The sequence below is a fragment of the Rutilus rutilus genome, assembly GCF_951802725.1.
Source record: "Rutilus rutilus genome assembly, chromosome: 10".
NCBI lineage: Eukaryota > Metazoa > Chordata > Actinopteri > Cypriniformes > Leuciscidae > Rutilus > Rutilus rutilus.
The window spans coordinates 11,632,313-11,647,440 of record NC_140215.1 but is presented as its reverse complement, the minus strand read 5'-3'; the positions used below and the strand labels follow the sequence as shown (position 1 = coordinate 11,647,440).

The 15,128-nt window shown below is 37.5% G+C and overlaps 1 protein-coding gene across 3 annotated transcripts; it reads left to right on the top strand.

Moving 5' to 3' along the window:
* Positions 1-522: 522 nt before the first annotated feature.
* Positions 523-14,538, top strand: rcan1a (regulator of calcineurin 1a). 3 transcript variants are annotated; one of them, XM_084420811.1, is made up of 5 exons: positions 523-979; positions 11,215-11,505; positions 12,457-12,630; positions 13,045-13,204; positions 13,329-14,538. In XM_084420811.1, the coding sequence occupies exons 2-5, from the start codon at positions 11,419-11,421 to the stop codon at positions 13,496-13,498; spliced, it is 591 nt and encodes a 196-aa protein (XP_084276937.1). In that variant the 5' UTR covers positions 523-979; positions 11,215-11,418; the 3' UTR covers positions 13,499-14,538. The 3 variants fall into 3 exon arrangements, with proteins under 3 accessions (XP_084276937.1, XP_084276935.1, XP_084276936.1); XM_084420809.1 differs by lacking the exon at positions 11,215-11,505 and having other exon boundaries at positions 527-979; XM_084420810.1 differs by lacking the exon at positions 523-979 and having other exon boundaries at positions 10,756-11,505.
* Positions 14,539-15,128: the final 590 nt, after the last annotated feature.

Genomic DNA, 15,128 nt, shown 5'->3' with positions numbered 1-15,128 from the left:
GTCATTTTGTTGTGTAAAAAAAAAGAAAAAAGTATTTGCTACATGGGACACCTACAAAATGTGAAACGTCTATGTGGCATATTGCATCAACAGCACTCTAAATATAAAACAAGGCATTACATTATTGCCAATGCTTTCATATATTTTGTATTTTGGCCAGAAAATGTCATTTGGATTTAATTAAATAATATCAGATAATGATATCAACATGACACGTCATTCAACAGTTTGTTCTCTTTATAATGTCAAAGAGTAGCAGTGATATACGGCTCTGCCAGAGATTAACTAATACAAGGACAGCATATATTCGGCTGCTTGTATATGACTCTTCTAATCTCTTTTGGCAAATGTTTGCAAGTCGTTTATTTTGATATTTTGCAATGTGCAGAAATACATTAAATGGCCAAACAATAGGTAAGTAAAAAATGTACGCCGCTCAGTGCTTAAACCATACAACATATTTCTTAACTGTCATTTTCAGGGATGTCTTATACCGCCCCCTGCTGGAATCATTAAATATGAAAAAGGAAACGGGAAGTTGTCGAGTAGGTATGTCGACGAAGCTGACTGTTTTCCGCAAATAATGGTTAAATCGAGATTGCTTATAACTTCCAGCTTAAAAGACAAACACATAGTTTATAGTTAAAAAAAGATCAACTGAACACGTCAATGCCGATTGAAAAATCGGTTCCCAAAGCATGCGTGTGTCGTTTAAGGGTGATGACTTTGTCATACAGTAGACAGATAGCTTAGCTTGCCTCGCAAGCCATATGATTTACATACACAAAAAAAAAGTAGGAATTAAAACTATTTAACGACCTAGACAGTAGTTTCCTATCCGTTTCATATTTACATTATGCAGCAGTCAAATAATGAGGACAGTGAGGCCACCGTGGACGTGCATTTTACCGACCTGACTGATTCACTTGTGGCCTGGAAAGTTCCTGTGGATGTTTTTGCCATTGAAAGCCCTTTAAGAGTGAGTAATATTAAATTCATACTACTGTATCCCTCTCATGAATCTTATGTAGACCGGGCATGCATATATAACCGAAATAAGTAGACCAAAGATGCATTTATGGATGGACTGAGTAATGTTCATATATTCTTGGACTTTTAAAATGCCATTGCATTGGACATCAAAATATCAAACCAAGTGGCATTTTCAAGTAAGATAGCACCAGCACAATTTTCAAACAAAACATTTTACACAAAAAAAGAGATTACAAAGCAATAGATAGACTATTTTTGGACACCTTTTCAAACATAGCAGACATGTCAATTTTTATTGTAAAAAAACAAAAACAAACTAATTTTCTGTAGTTCAAGGCATCAGATGTTTTCTTGGTTTGACATTTGTGTTATCAAATGCAAAAGTTAATGGTCCATATTGACATGATAGCATCATGCAGTTATAGAGTTGCTGGCTGCACATTTATGCTGTGAATATGTCGTGCTCTATTGAATTGAGCTCTGGTGATTGTGAACTAATCTTCACTGTAATCTTATTTAATGAGCCATAAGCAGATATAATCTTTCGCCTAATGATATAATGCAAGCATCATTTGATGATTAAGCAGTCGAGATATGGTTGTATAAGTTGTTGTGTAACTGGTAAGATTATCATTTCTGTTGAATGCCTGTAACTTGGAAAAGACTAGCTTTTTTTTGTTGGTATAAAGTGTTACAACGGCTAGTTAACCTTTTGACTAATGGAGTTTTTGGAATATTTATGGAGATTGGACATCAGTGGTGTGACTTTAATTTCCCTGACAGCATCTTTGTTCCTCATTGTAAAAAGTAAAATAGGAACTTGGGGAAATAACATTCTCATTGCAAAAGTTTTTGAGTCAATCCAGAATTTTTGCGTGGTTTGGTTCCATATGGTTTATCAAAATGAAACATTTCAACCATTTATCAGTACACTCTGTGTTTTAAAGGTGTCTTATACTTCCACCATAATTTGTTTAATGGCAGCTTATGATGTATTGAAGTAGTAGCCAGTGCTTTCAAGAAATGGAGATTTATTATATGCCTCTGCGTCCTTTGAGTTTAGGTCTGAAATATTGGAGTAATTTACAAGTCAAGTAGCTGAGTGAATAAACAAAAACAATAAATAACAACAACCCATAATGGACTCATTTGTTAGCTTTTTTCCCCTACAAGATTATTATGACATTGGAGTGGTGAATAGGTGTGTTTGTTATGGCTGAAGAAATTTTCCACTTGACGTCACTTTTGTTGAGCTGTTACACAAATCCTAGTCATCAGACAGCCTTAAGTCAAGTTGTAGACATTGTTATTATAATGTACTAGAGAAATTACTTGTTTCAACTACCCTTTTTTATACAGTCCAGTTTAGAGATTAATTTACCACAGTGTTATGCGTACTACAGAGTTTTTGTCAGTTTGTCATGCCTGGTGATGAATTAGCATTTGTTAATAAGACTTTGGGGTGTAATACACAATAATACAAGCATTGATATTCAAAGACTAGAAGTTGTCTATAGCACAAGTAGGTTATATTTGAGTCCAGGCAACATGATTCTGGTGTGTGCAATTTTCCAAATAGGGTGGAAACCTTGAGTTGAATGGAAATGGGATGAGAACATACTAGAGATAGAAAATAGTCTGCTGTTGAGAATGGATAAAATGGAAAATCTGTTCCATTGTGTTTTGCAATACGGAAACAGGAAGCAACATGTATTGCAATGCTGATGGTTCCGGTTCTAAAATATGATTGAAGGAGCAGGACATGTAACCACCATAGACATTAGCTATGTTTACATGGACACCTTTTGTTTCTTTCAGTCGTAATGAAATCATTCCAATTGATGAATCTGAACGAAGTTTACATGAACGCTAAATAAAATGATCGGGTTGATGTGCACGTCTAGGTCTGTCACAAGTTTCAAATCGAATTTGATCTTTTGACACACCGCAGGAATATACAGTGTTTCCTGCTGTTGGCGCATACTAGCCATACTCCTTTTCTTTGTTTTAAAAATCAGTCTTAAAGGTTGTATCAGTGATTTCAGGCCCAAACATAAATGATCACATTCATCTAATCTTTCCTAACGATCCGCTAGCTGGCTCTGAGATCTGCACACAAAAACAGTTGGTTTCACCACCACTAAAAACCAAAACCAAACCTAAATAGTTTTTGTGTGCAGATCTCAGAGCCTAGAGAGACGCGTTTTTTTGACGGCATGCTTATGGGGCGGGCAGCTAGCGTATCGTTAGGAAAGATTAGATGAATGTGATCATTTATGTTTGGGCCTGAAATCGCTGATACAACCTTTAATATTATCTATTTCAGGTCCTAACTAGGAGACAACGAGCACATGAAGCTTTGCGCCATGCTGCTTATATATTTCAAGCAGTAAAAACACCCCTTCCCGCGCCCAAAACAAGGCGTCTGCAGATGAGAGTCTGAAGGAAGGACTCCTGCCCCCCAGAACGCGATCGCGAATAGTCCGACGGAGGACCCCGCTTCCGCTACCTTCCGCTGGTCCCTGCCCCATGCTTGGGACGGCCCTGCTGATAAGACAAAGTTGTCCTGCACCTCTTCACAGACGATGAGTGGAGAGACGATGAGTGGAGGGACAATTTTAGAATGACATGACATTTATAAAACTTTATACCATGGTCTGTCTGAATACTCGATTCCGATTGGCTGGAAGGAATTAAACCGGTTAATGCACAGGTTATTCCACACCGTTTAATTCATAGTCAGTTTAAAGGGGTGGTATAATGCCCTTTTCACAAGATGTAAACTAAGTCTCTGATGTCCCCAGAGTGTGTATGTGAAGTTTTAGCTCAAAATACCCCACAGATATTTTTATATAGCATGTTAAAATTGTCTTTTTTTGAGGGTGAGCAAAAACGCACCGTTTTGTGTCTGTTCCTTTAAATGCAAATGAGCTGCTGCTTGTGGCACAGAGGGCGGAGCTTCAACAGCTTGTCTGTGTGTGTGTGTGTTAGCAGCTCCAATTACCTCACACGGACATGCACTGAAAATTTCAAACAGTTTAGCCATTTATGTTAAAACCGGATTCAGAAAGATGGAGAGACTCAAGAAGTGACAACATGTAGAAGCAACAGGACATTTCTGAATGTTTAGTTGATGAATTTATGTAGCTTTTGTGTAGTTATCGGGTGTTTCTCAAAACCAAGAATGCAAAGAACGGACTTGTGTTCTTGGGGAGAGCGCTCTTGCTAGTTGTTCTTGGAAGAATGAACTCACAAGGTGACGAGCACACAGAACGCTGCTGACAGTTTGAGACGATGTGTTCTTGCTGGTATTGCGCAATAATACCCCCGCACAGACGCCGTCTGCAGTACCCAAACATAACGAGAATTATTGACGATAAACAGCCAGGCTTTATCGCCCAAGCCTACCCTCAGCTCAAGGGATTACTCTACAACTGTACACTACAATGTAATGTATATTCATAACAATAAAGCAACGCTTATGGAGATTCTCACTTCCGAAAACGTTTGAGCACATTTTCGATTCGCCATAAATTTTCGTAAAAATGCCAATATTTGAAATCTACACAGTTGATTTCTCGCAGCATATGTTCTCAGAAGTGAATTTAGAGATGAAATAGCGTACGAAATTGTAGAAAAACGACTTACTGTATTGACCTTCCTCGAATGCCGAAATGAATGCTGGGATATTTCTGCCGTCAAGTTCACACAAGTTACCAACCGATGCATCTTCGGTAAAATGGGCGTGTCATGAACACTTCCGGGATTTTTAACTGTTCTTGCCAAAATGCAAACTTGTATTGGGACAGTACTTGGGCAGCGACTGATGACGTTTCACATGTCCACAAGAACACAAGTACAGACAAGAACGCATATTGAGAAACAGCCATCTTCTAGTCATTGATTAGCATATTCTGTCTTGATAATCTATAAATCGTGTTCCGGGGGCTGGGTTTATGTAAATTTTAGGGTGATGTCACTAACCCGGGAGGAATATTGTGTAGTTACTACCTTGTTGTATGTCCTTAAAAAGCTAGTTCTTTAAAAGCAAATATCTCCCTTTGCTTTGAACTTTGAGAATTGTAACTTTGCAGATGTTGTTTATGCTCAAACAGCAACATTACACACTAACTAAAGTTAAAAAAGTGACATCATAATCAACCACCCCTTTAATCACCATTCTATATTAACTCATTGTTTTCATTGAAGTGCACACACACATACTTTACTCGCACACAATCACAGTGCGCACGTAACTTACAGAAACATTTAGGAGCACAAAAACTTATCAACGCTAACCACGACTTCTAGTAATGAAATCGTTTCGCTACTGAATCGCTACATTATAGGTCTATTCCTCAGCAACAAGGGGGTTACATCGCTATTTTTAAGTAATTAAACTCACAGCTTCGTTGTTAATAGATAGAAATGCTGATGCATCTCTCTCTCTCTCGATCGATCGATCAATTGATAATTAATTCAAATAAATGTTATAATTCATTTCTTGAAACAAATGTAATCTTACTCACTACTTTATTTCTGTGTCTTATTCAAAGTGGGCAGAGTGCTAGATCTGACAAGCCATAACTGACGAGAATAATGGTCAATTTTACCCTTCCCTCAAATATTGCACTGCAAACATCAATAACAGCTTTATGTTGTCAATGCTGACTAATGACCATGGTATAGGCTAAGCAGGATTATCCACAGCCTAGTGGAGGCAACCACACTCCACTTCGTGTGGTTCCTTCCTTGCCTCAACGTTCTGCATTAAAATGGTTTAATGCACAGCTAGCCGAGGATTATCCCTTATACATATTCAACAACAACAGCTTGTTCAGTCCATCATACGTCATTACCTTATAGTTCTACGTCATTGCACATGCGCAGAACTCTCCAGTTTCGGTTTTCAATCCGATCAAGTGTTTACATGGCCTCTCGAACGAATTAGAAAAGGTTTCAAACCACCCCTTACAATCCGAATGAAATTTAAATAGAATTTGGCCAATTAATTCCGATTGATGTGGTTACATCATGTGACTTTCTTATTTTGACTGTGCTACTAGTCCGATTACAGATGGATTATTAGGGTAATGTAAACGCAGATACTGAGAGGGACACAGCCTCCCAAAAATTCAGTTAGTGATCAATCAGTATGAGTTTTTCAATGGCAGAAACATTTTGGTCATCTTGAGTTAAAAAAAAAAAAAATTGTTTAGCCTACATTCTTGCGGAGGAGCCTTGTATGAAACTGTTGTAAAATAACTGATATACACTTGTTATTGGATAATAAATTGAATTGTGCGTTAATGGGTAAAGTTACTGCAGTTTGTCTAACATCATCCTTTAGGTTGAAAACATATTCAATTATGCTGCCGGTGTGACATTAGACTTCAATCGCCCCTATAGAAAGCATATTTACACTGTCTGAATCGTTCCCTATCCCCTTTATAGTGCACTATGTCCCATTCACCATGTAGAAAATACTAAATGTGTGAAAAAGTGACTGATTTTAGACGCAGCTTAAGCATCTGTGTCTATCTATTTAATGTAGGGGGATTGGACAGAAAATCTAATGAGAAGCTGAAGTGCAGAGTAATGTCATAAAAATCGTTGATCCATATTGGCTGAAGTGATAGACGCTTATATCTTCTAAATACGAATTTTGTCATTGTTTTGGAGCACACTAGTTTATAAATAATCTTAAGGCTAACATATTCATATTAAAAGCCAAAATAACTTCAATTTTGATTTCATGGGGAATTTAAGAGAAGTAGATAATGACAGAATTTAATTTTTTTGTAGAACTTGTGTAACTTTGTAGTCAATTTAAATGTGGTAAGCCTAAAGCCACACAAACTTTAATTGGGTGCATGTTTTCATGCACAAGTTTCACTGGAATAAACAGTTTCTTTTTGCATTTTCACCAGTTCTTAGCTCGTATTTTGACTTTGCTTCTTTCTTTTTTTTAACCTCCATAATGCAGATGATCATCATCTCCGCCCCAGCAAACAAACCTAATTTCAGAACCTATCATTGTAGTATCATCTTTCACCCTCAGTTCTTTGAACTTGCCTATTTACAGTGGAACAGTTGTAAACAAACTAGTGCAATACATGCAGTTTTGTGATCCACCTGTATGCTGTTTTCCATCTGCTTTCAACTCAAGCTAATGACCATTTAACAGCATGGGAGGTCTAAAGTCTTAAAGGGATAGTTCACCCTAAAATGAAAATTAAGTCATAAATTGCTCACCCTGGTGTTGTTCTAATGCTATATGCCCTTCTTTCTTTTATGGACGACAAAATGAGATTAAAAAAAATAAATGTCCCGATTGCGCTTTGCGAGTGAACAGCGGCCAGCATCAGTCTTTTTAAAAAAGTCTGATCCCATGCGACACATGTCGTATATTCCAAGTGCTCTGGTAAACGATATGAAATTCAATGTATTATTCAATCTGACCTTAGCCTTTGGTCTGTGCATGGGTACGTGATGTACACATTCGTGAGACTCTATTAGCGCTGCAGTTCACTCTATCTCACCCAGAAAAAGCACACGTTGTGAGAAATCAAGATTTAATAAAACTCGACAAGAAATATAACGCCTAGAAATCCCCGAAAAAAACATCTGAGTACTTTCTTCACTGAGTTCAATATCTCCGGACCGGAGTCACAGTCAGAATGACAGTTGACAGATGTGAACGCGTTAACTTCGTTACGACGAACACAACGGATATATTTACCTCTACCTTCTCTTACTCGGAGAAGAAGGATGGGAAGCTACATGGATGGTATATCATGTCGCGTTTTTGTTCATCTTAATTGCTCTCACCAGCCAAAAATCTTTCTCCTGCCACATTCACCATTTGCTTATAATATAAGTTTTGTTAAAGTTTCCACATGTACAACCTATATTCACAATATACATGAGGATCATCTTCTGTTTTTATGACTATGTGTTGCAAACAAAGAAATTTGTGTCTATTGTTAACATGTGAAAGTGTTGTGTAGTTTAGGCCATTGTAAATTGAAACATAAATCAAAAGCCTAATTTCCAAGGCTTTATTGATCTTTGCTGCTTCAGTTTAACTAGTTAAGAAACACTTTTCTGGGATATGTTACACTGTATAGTTTCACTGTATATTTTCTCTGCAGGCAATAAATGTGTAGCTTTTTTTGGTGTGTGTGGTTATTCACAGTCAGCTGAGTTTCTCATGATGAAAAAATCCACTTTGGCTGCTGCTTTCTGTGGAAAGTCTGTAAGGAGTTTTGACACTTGCTCTGTGCGACATGGGTCCTCGAGCTGTCATAAACTCAGCTGGGTGTCTCAATGGAAAATATAAGCTGTTCTTTTTAAATGTCAGATGAATTCACATTCCCTGAGCAAACCAATTCTGATATCAAAACCACAGCTAGGGTCTTATAAGCAAAACACTGACTCATTTAGAAACTTTCTTGGAAGTTCGAACCCACTTCCTGAATTGGTGCTTCTAAATATGAAATGTGCCATTTAAGTGGACAAATGAGTGACATCAACCTGTAGGCTAAGTCATGCTCATAGTTTCTGAAAGCTTGAAATGGAGCTAAGTCCTGACCTTAACCTCAGGTCAGTTCCGGCTATTATTTTTAGGTAGGCTAATAATATGTGCTCTCTACACCTTGTGCCATGGCCCACTTTCCACAGAAAATAATACTTAATAATTTCCTTTGGGGGTAGACAAAAATTTAATTTGCCATTTGACTAAATAGTGACCTGTTACTTGCGTAATACGTAATTTATTTTTAAGTTCTTAATTTGCCAATACATAAATGGTAAATATAAGAATTGAATTTCCTTTACATTGACGGTAGATCATTTAATTTGCTTTTACTTTAATTATTATTATTATTATTATTATTATTAATAATAAAGTAACATCAAATTAAGGCAAATTCAGTTGTAAAATTATTATTATTATTAAATACTTTTAAAAACTTTATTTGCAGTAGATGATATTTTTCTTGCTGTAACTTTTACGTTTGATAATCCTTTTATTTGCTGTAACTTAAACAGTATATATAAGAACCTAAATTTGCAATTACAGTAACGGTAGATGATAATATTTGTCATAACTTTGATGGACTTAGCTAATATTTTGGATCTAGCCATTTGAAAATGAGGAATTCAACTTGTTTTACGCTTCTGACTGAAAAGAAATGTTTTTAATGTATAATGTTTTTCATAATAACACCTGTCAGATGCTTTCCACCCGTATAAAAGCATACACAAAATACAGCAACACAATGCTGCTCTGTTCACCATTTTCCACCCTGTGTTTCTTCCTCTTTGTTATTTGGTTTCATGTTTTTTTTGTTTGTTTTTTTGCTTTTCCATTCTCTAATAAGAGGCTTTGTTACACTGGAATCCCAGCTTTTGACTAAAACATCTGCACACATGACTGACAGATGCCTATGGCTAGTGTAGATTGTATCTCTTATCTCTTTACCAGATTGAGAGGTGGAAAGTTTGTGTGGAAAGAATGGGAAGAATGTTCACTTCAAGGTTTTATATCATTTGAGAGATATAATTACTCCGTTAATAGAGATAAAGGAAATGTGCTTGTGATTATGTGCATGGACTGAAGAATAGTCAGAGTTAGTTATGTTCTGTTTTGGATGTTAAAATCCATTTGAAATCCGTCTCCAGCATCCCACAACTTTTTCCAGTGCACTTTTCCCCTTGTCTGTACTCTCTACTCTCCTCTGTAATGAAATGCCAATAATAATAAATATAAAAAATATTTAAAAAAATGTTTTAGAAAGTAGTCTCTTATACTCTTATAGAAGGCTGTTTATTTGATTAAAAAAAAAAAAAAAGTAAAATGGCAATATTGTGAAATATTGTTACAATTTAAAATAACTGTTTTCTGTTAAATGTATTTTAAAATGTAGTTTATTCCTGTAACAGCAAAGCTGAATTTGCAGCATTGTTACTCCAGTCCTCAGTGTCATATGATATTACAGAAATCATTCGAATATGCCGATTTGGTGTGCAAGAAACATATTTAATTATATGTCATATAAAAATGGTAGTGCTTCTTAATAGTTTTGCGGAACAGTGACCACTTTTTTTCAGGATTCTTTGATGAAGTGAAAGTTCAAAAGAACAACGTTTATTTGAAATGGCAATCTTTTGTAAGATTACATTGTCATTTTTATTTATTATGCATTTAGGTTTTTTTTTTTCTCAGTGCTGTCCACAGACCAGCAAGGTTTTATTTTTTTAATTATTTTATTTTATTTTTTGAGAACTGCATTTTAAGTGTTATCAATCCTATAAATATTTCCAATTTTAATTAAAAGGCCAAATGTGTTAACCTTCTTATTCTCTCTGCATCAGCTGTACCGTCGTCAGTTTCAGTATTCAGTAATAGTCTCGATGTTTACACAATCGACAGGGAGAATATGGATAGTGTTTCTAATACTTGCAAGACTCGGAGAGAATAACGTCATGCAGATCAATGTTAAAAATAAGCCTGAAAATGTGACAGCTGAATGCCACTTAAACAGATAGCAAAAGAAAGGCTGCTCTTCAATAATAACGGGACAAATCCACAGCCCCTGGAGTCAGACAGGAGAAAACGAGAGGAATTAACACCCATGGAAAATATGCTGCGGGCAGCGCTTGATAACACAGCTGCCCTTCTGCCCAGCTCAGCTGATTTAGATTTTCCACCAAGATGGGAGGGGAAGCGTAAAAGAGATATACAGTGAGATGAGCGATGCAGATCATTGTTTTACCACACCACCGTGTGTCTTGAAATAGTGTGACTGAATTGAGCAGAGATTGACCGAACTGAATCTGAGCCGCATGGAAAGCAGTGTCACATAGTTTCCAGGACTTGCACTCTCAGGGTGTGTGTGTGCAGTGTGTGTATGATTAGTCAGCATAGCAATTGGTTTCAGTACAGAATGGAAAAGGTGAGGCGGAGTCTGCAGTGGGCGGAGTCTGTTGTTGTGCAGTTGTGAGGGACCTTTATATAAAACGAGACGGATGAGTGAGCTGCAGTCTTACCAAGCATTCCAGACGTTTGACCGGTGGTGCAGGAGCACAGACGATTCCAGAAGATTCTCTCTCAGCAAAGAAGCGTCACGTGACCACAGTTAGCCTACAAAGACGCTGGGCTTATATTTGTGTATGCATTACTCAGTTTGACCCATTTCCTTTCTGAAAATTCTCAAGGCTCTCCGCGGGACTGAGACCGTCTGAGAAGTACAGGGAAAGCAGGAGCGAAGAGGGTGATTTCGAAAGCATTTGTTTCCTGAGGCAGGCGTCATTCGTGTCCTCACGCTGGGGAAGGCAAAACGGACACGTCTCAACCCCTCCTGCCCTTTACGTTCTCTAAGCTCTCAAGTCCTCCGGAGGATCCGTCAACGGGCTTCAGTCATGCACCTGAAAACCATGAAGTGCAACCCTTTCTGCCTTATCGCTTCCTTAGAGGATCTGGATATGTTTAACAGACCCGAAGAGAGGGTAAGGCTTCATTGACATGGTGCCTTACAATATTGAAATAGCATTACACTTGAAATAAATACTAAAACAATTACATTAAACTGCTGGAATATAGTTGTTTCACCCATTAATCAGAATGAATGACAATAATAGAAAGAGATCCTGTTTGAATACCCTTATATAACCTATTGTCTTTATTGATGATGACTAAATTTGAATTTTGCTTTGTGTGGTTTGGGGTTGACCAAATGACCTACTTGTGTATCATTTATGTATTAAGCTGATGATCAGTTGGTTGGTTGTTGTAGGGGTGGTTAGATCATGGAATAAGATGCTGTTGGAACATTTAATGAGTGTTTGTATGGACAGTTTGGGGTTTTTGAATCTGACGTAAGCTCTTACGCACACATGCATACACTACACTTATACCACTTGCCCAATAGGAATAAGCCAGGATTTGTGGATCATACTCTTCAAGCTATGCAGAGATTTAGTAATGGTCCATCAGGATAGTACGTCTGCATGTTCACACTGTGCAGCAAGTCTCTGTTACCTTGGAAACCAATATCTTGTCGAGCACTGGCAGACGTGGTCATTTTTAGGATGTGTATTAGATTAGTACTATGTGCGTCAGTAAGGTTTAATATAGAAGCGTTTACTGAATAACAATCTGGCAGTATCCCCAAAAACAAGATAAATGGATTCAGCACCATAAAGTCTTACGAGCGCAGTCTCGCCACAGGGTGGTTGGTAATCTAGTGGTTTAGGATTAAGGTTTTTTTTTATAAAGGTTGCCTGTCTGAGCCTAAATGGAGGCTTTATCAGTAATCAGATTACTCCACAGGGAATGTTTATTTATGTACTCTTCTTGCTTCAACAGCAAAATGTTCATTTCTTACTGCTGTTTCCATGAAGATACATACCGGTAGTCAGATGTATTAATTTGAGATGTTTTCCTCTCACCCACCACAGGCTAGTTTTGAGGATCTGTTCCGTGCCTTTGACCGAAACGTCACCTTCCAGTTCTTCAAGAGTTTCCGTCGGGTGAGGATAAACTTTACCAATGCTCTGGCCGCTGCGGAGGCAAGAGCAAAACTCCACAAAAGTGACTTCAACGGCAGGGAGGTGCGACTCTATTTTGCCCAGGTATGTCACCTAAAAGTAGCCTATAAAATCTTTAATTTTATTATTTTTATAAAAAATGTTTTAACTTGATTCTAACTGGTCAGTTGTGGCATTCTGCAGTCAGATGTTTGTATAAATGACTTTTTACTTTGCGTCAGGGTTTATTTTACAATAACGATGAACTGACTATATAACTGTATAAACAAAACAACTAAATATATTATTTAATGAATATTTGTATTATTTTTCTATTTTTTATTTTACTTTACAGTGATGACTGCTAAACTTTAATGCCTTTCCACTTTGTGTCAGGATTTATTTTGTAATAATGACCAACTGACTGTTAATTATTACTGTTTATTGCATCACACCTGGTTATTTGCCTGCTTTTTGTGTACTTATTATCACAAACAAAATTATCTTTCTTTTTCCTAGTCTGTGCACATTGGCAGTCCACACCTGGAGCCTCCTAAACCAGATAAGCAGTTCCTCCTGTCCCCTCCTCCGTCACCTCCTGTGGGTTGGGAGCAGGCAAAGGACGCCACACCTGTCATTAACTATGACCTTCTGTGTGCCATCTCCAGACTAGGGCCAGGTACAACACATTTAACGTCTCACATTCTCAATTAATCTTTTTTCTGAAATAGGTCAGCAATTAAATGATTAATTTCATTTGGCCTGCTTTGAGCTTCTAAGAATAAATTCTCTCTGTACGGCAGGTGAAAAGTATGAGCTCCAGCCAGGAACTCCCACCACTCCCAGCGTGGTTGTTCATGTTTGCGAGAACGATCAAGAAAGCTCAGGAAATGAGGAAGACGTGGATGGTGGCAGACGTCCACGTCCAAAAATCATCCAGACCCGTCGTCCAGAATATACTGTCACGCAGTGATCCTAGAGAACCTCTCATTGTGCCATAATCTTTGCTTTACTATCACAAGACCCTCTGGGGATCTGCAGAGGCACACAGTTGGTTCTCCTGACCACTAGAGGACGCCTTAAGACAGAACCTCAGCCCTGTGGAGAGAGACATGATGTATATGTCCACTGTCTCATAGGACAATGGGGTTCACTGCATGCATTCGTTCGATGGTAGAGTGACTCATGTTTCTGCTGGCTGGGGGGTTTCAAGAGTGCTTTCATTGGTAACTGTGGCCATGGAGAACATCAGTCTCATATTGTGTAGTGTTTTTTGGATCTTGGGAAGCATGTTGAATCCCAGTCATTGGGTGTGTTGATACGATTACTTTGTATTTCCTTTTAGTTTAGCTTGATATTTTCAAGCTCTTATTTAATTAACACTCAAGTGCAAGATTATTGGAACTTGAACTAGAGTAAATGCTGACTATGAAGTAAATATTTTGTCATAAAATAATTTTTCCCATTCATACGGCAATTGTAAGTCTCATTCCACCTTGTGCCTCAGCATGTTCCTGAATTACAGAATCACAGTTTAGTGCTCTCGTATGACTAACATTTTTGTTTGTCTAGATGTCCACAGCTTTTTTTTCTGGGGGAAGGTGAGTTAGGGTATGTGAGAGTCCATTGTTTTAACGTATTTAACAAAACATACTTTTTTAAAAATTCCCAAAATAGTCTTTAAGATGCGTTTTTAGGATGTACTGAAAGGAATGGTCCTCAATTTCATGCACTTGAGTCATTTGTAGGACCATAACACTGTAATCAGTTTTGATTGAGGACTGTTACACTCTTTACCAGGATGAACATCAATTGATTTTAATACATGGAGCTTAATAATATATTTCTGATGCCTTTTACTGTTTGTAATGTCTGTATATAATGGTATATGTTGTTTTGTTTTTTTGTATTTTACTTGGTTTTGAAAATGTCACTGACTTGGAAATGGCTTGGGTGTTTGTCCTGTCACAAATAACAGCCATAACATGTCATTAAAATAAGTTGTTTTTCTTCACAAAGTTGTTCTGGCCTTTTTAAGCAAAACTGTATTTTAGTCTGCAATATTGTGAGTGTTCTGACTTTCAGCCCACATGCCTCTTGAGTTTTATGCATTTAGTCATTTTCAAAAGATGACTCAGCGTACATCCAGTATGCTGGTATGGCAATCATGACGCAAGTCGAGGACTTTTCAAGGATATGTCTCTCTTTCTTTTTTTTTTGCCTTGAAATAGAATCTGTAAAAGTCTCGAATGCCTTCCTGCCTGCCTCAATGTACGCCATTGTTCAACTTGCGTGTGGAGTTATTTAGCATCAAGGTCAAGCTGGCTGAGGTGATAGAAATATCTACAGTCTCCATGTGACTCATGCCCATCTCCACCAACATATCTTTTAACTAGCTTGTTAAAGTCAAAAAGATACATTGAAAAACATCACTCTGTCCTACATAACTGTTAATTAGGGATGGGGCTGATCTGTTCAGGAATTTCATTGGTCAGCTAGTCTTTTTTTTCAGACTCAGACTTTTCTCCCTGAAGAAGCTGATGACCTTGGCTTGTTAGATTCATTAAAGCTGTTGACATTTTAAGAGGGTTGGATCATTAAGT

Bases quoted from the DNA above. Each gene is read 5' to 3' on its own strand.
- rcan1a (XM_084420809.1), top strand. From the start codon at position 857: ATGCAGCAGTCAAATAATGAGGACAGTGAGGCCACCGTGGACGTGCAT. The intron at 980-12,456 runs GTGAGTAATATT...CACCCACCACAG, and splicing joins CCATTGAAAGCCCTTTAAGA to GCTAGTTTTGAGGATCTGTT. The intron at 12,631-13,044 runs GTATGTCACCTA...TCTTTTTCCTAG, and splicing joins TGCGACTCTATTTTGCCCAG to TCTGTGCACATTGGCAGTCC.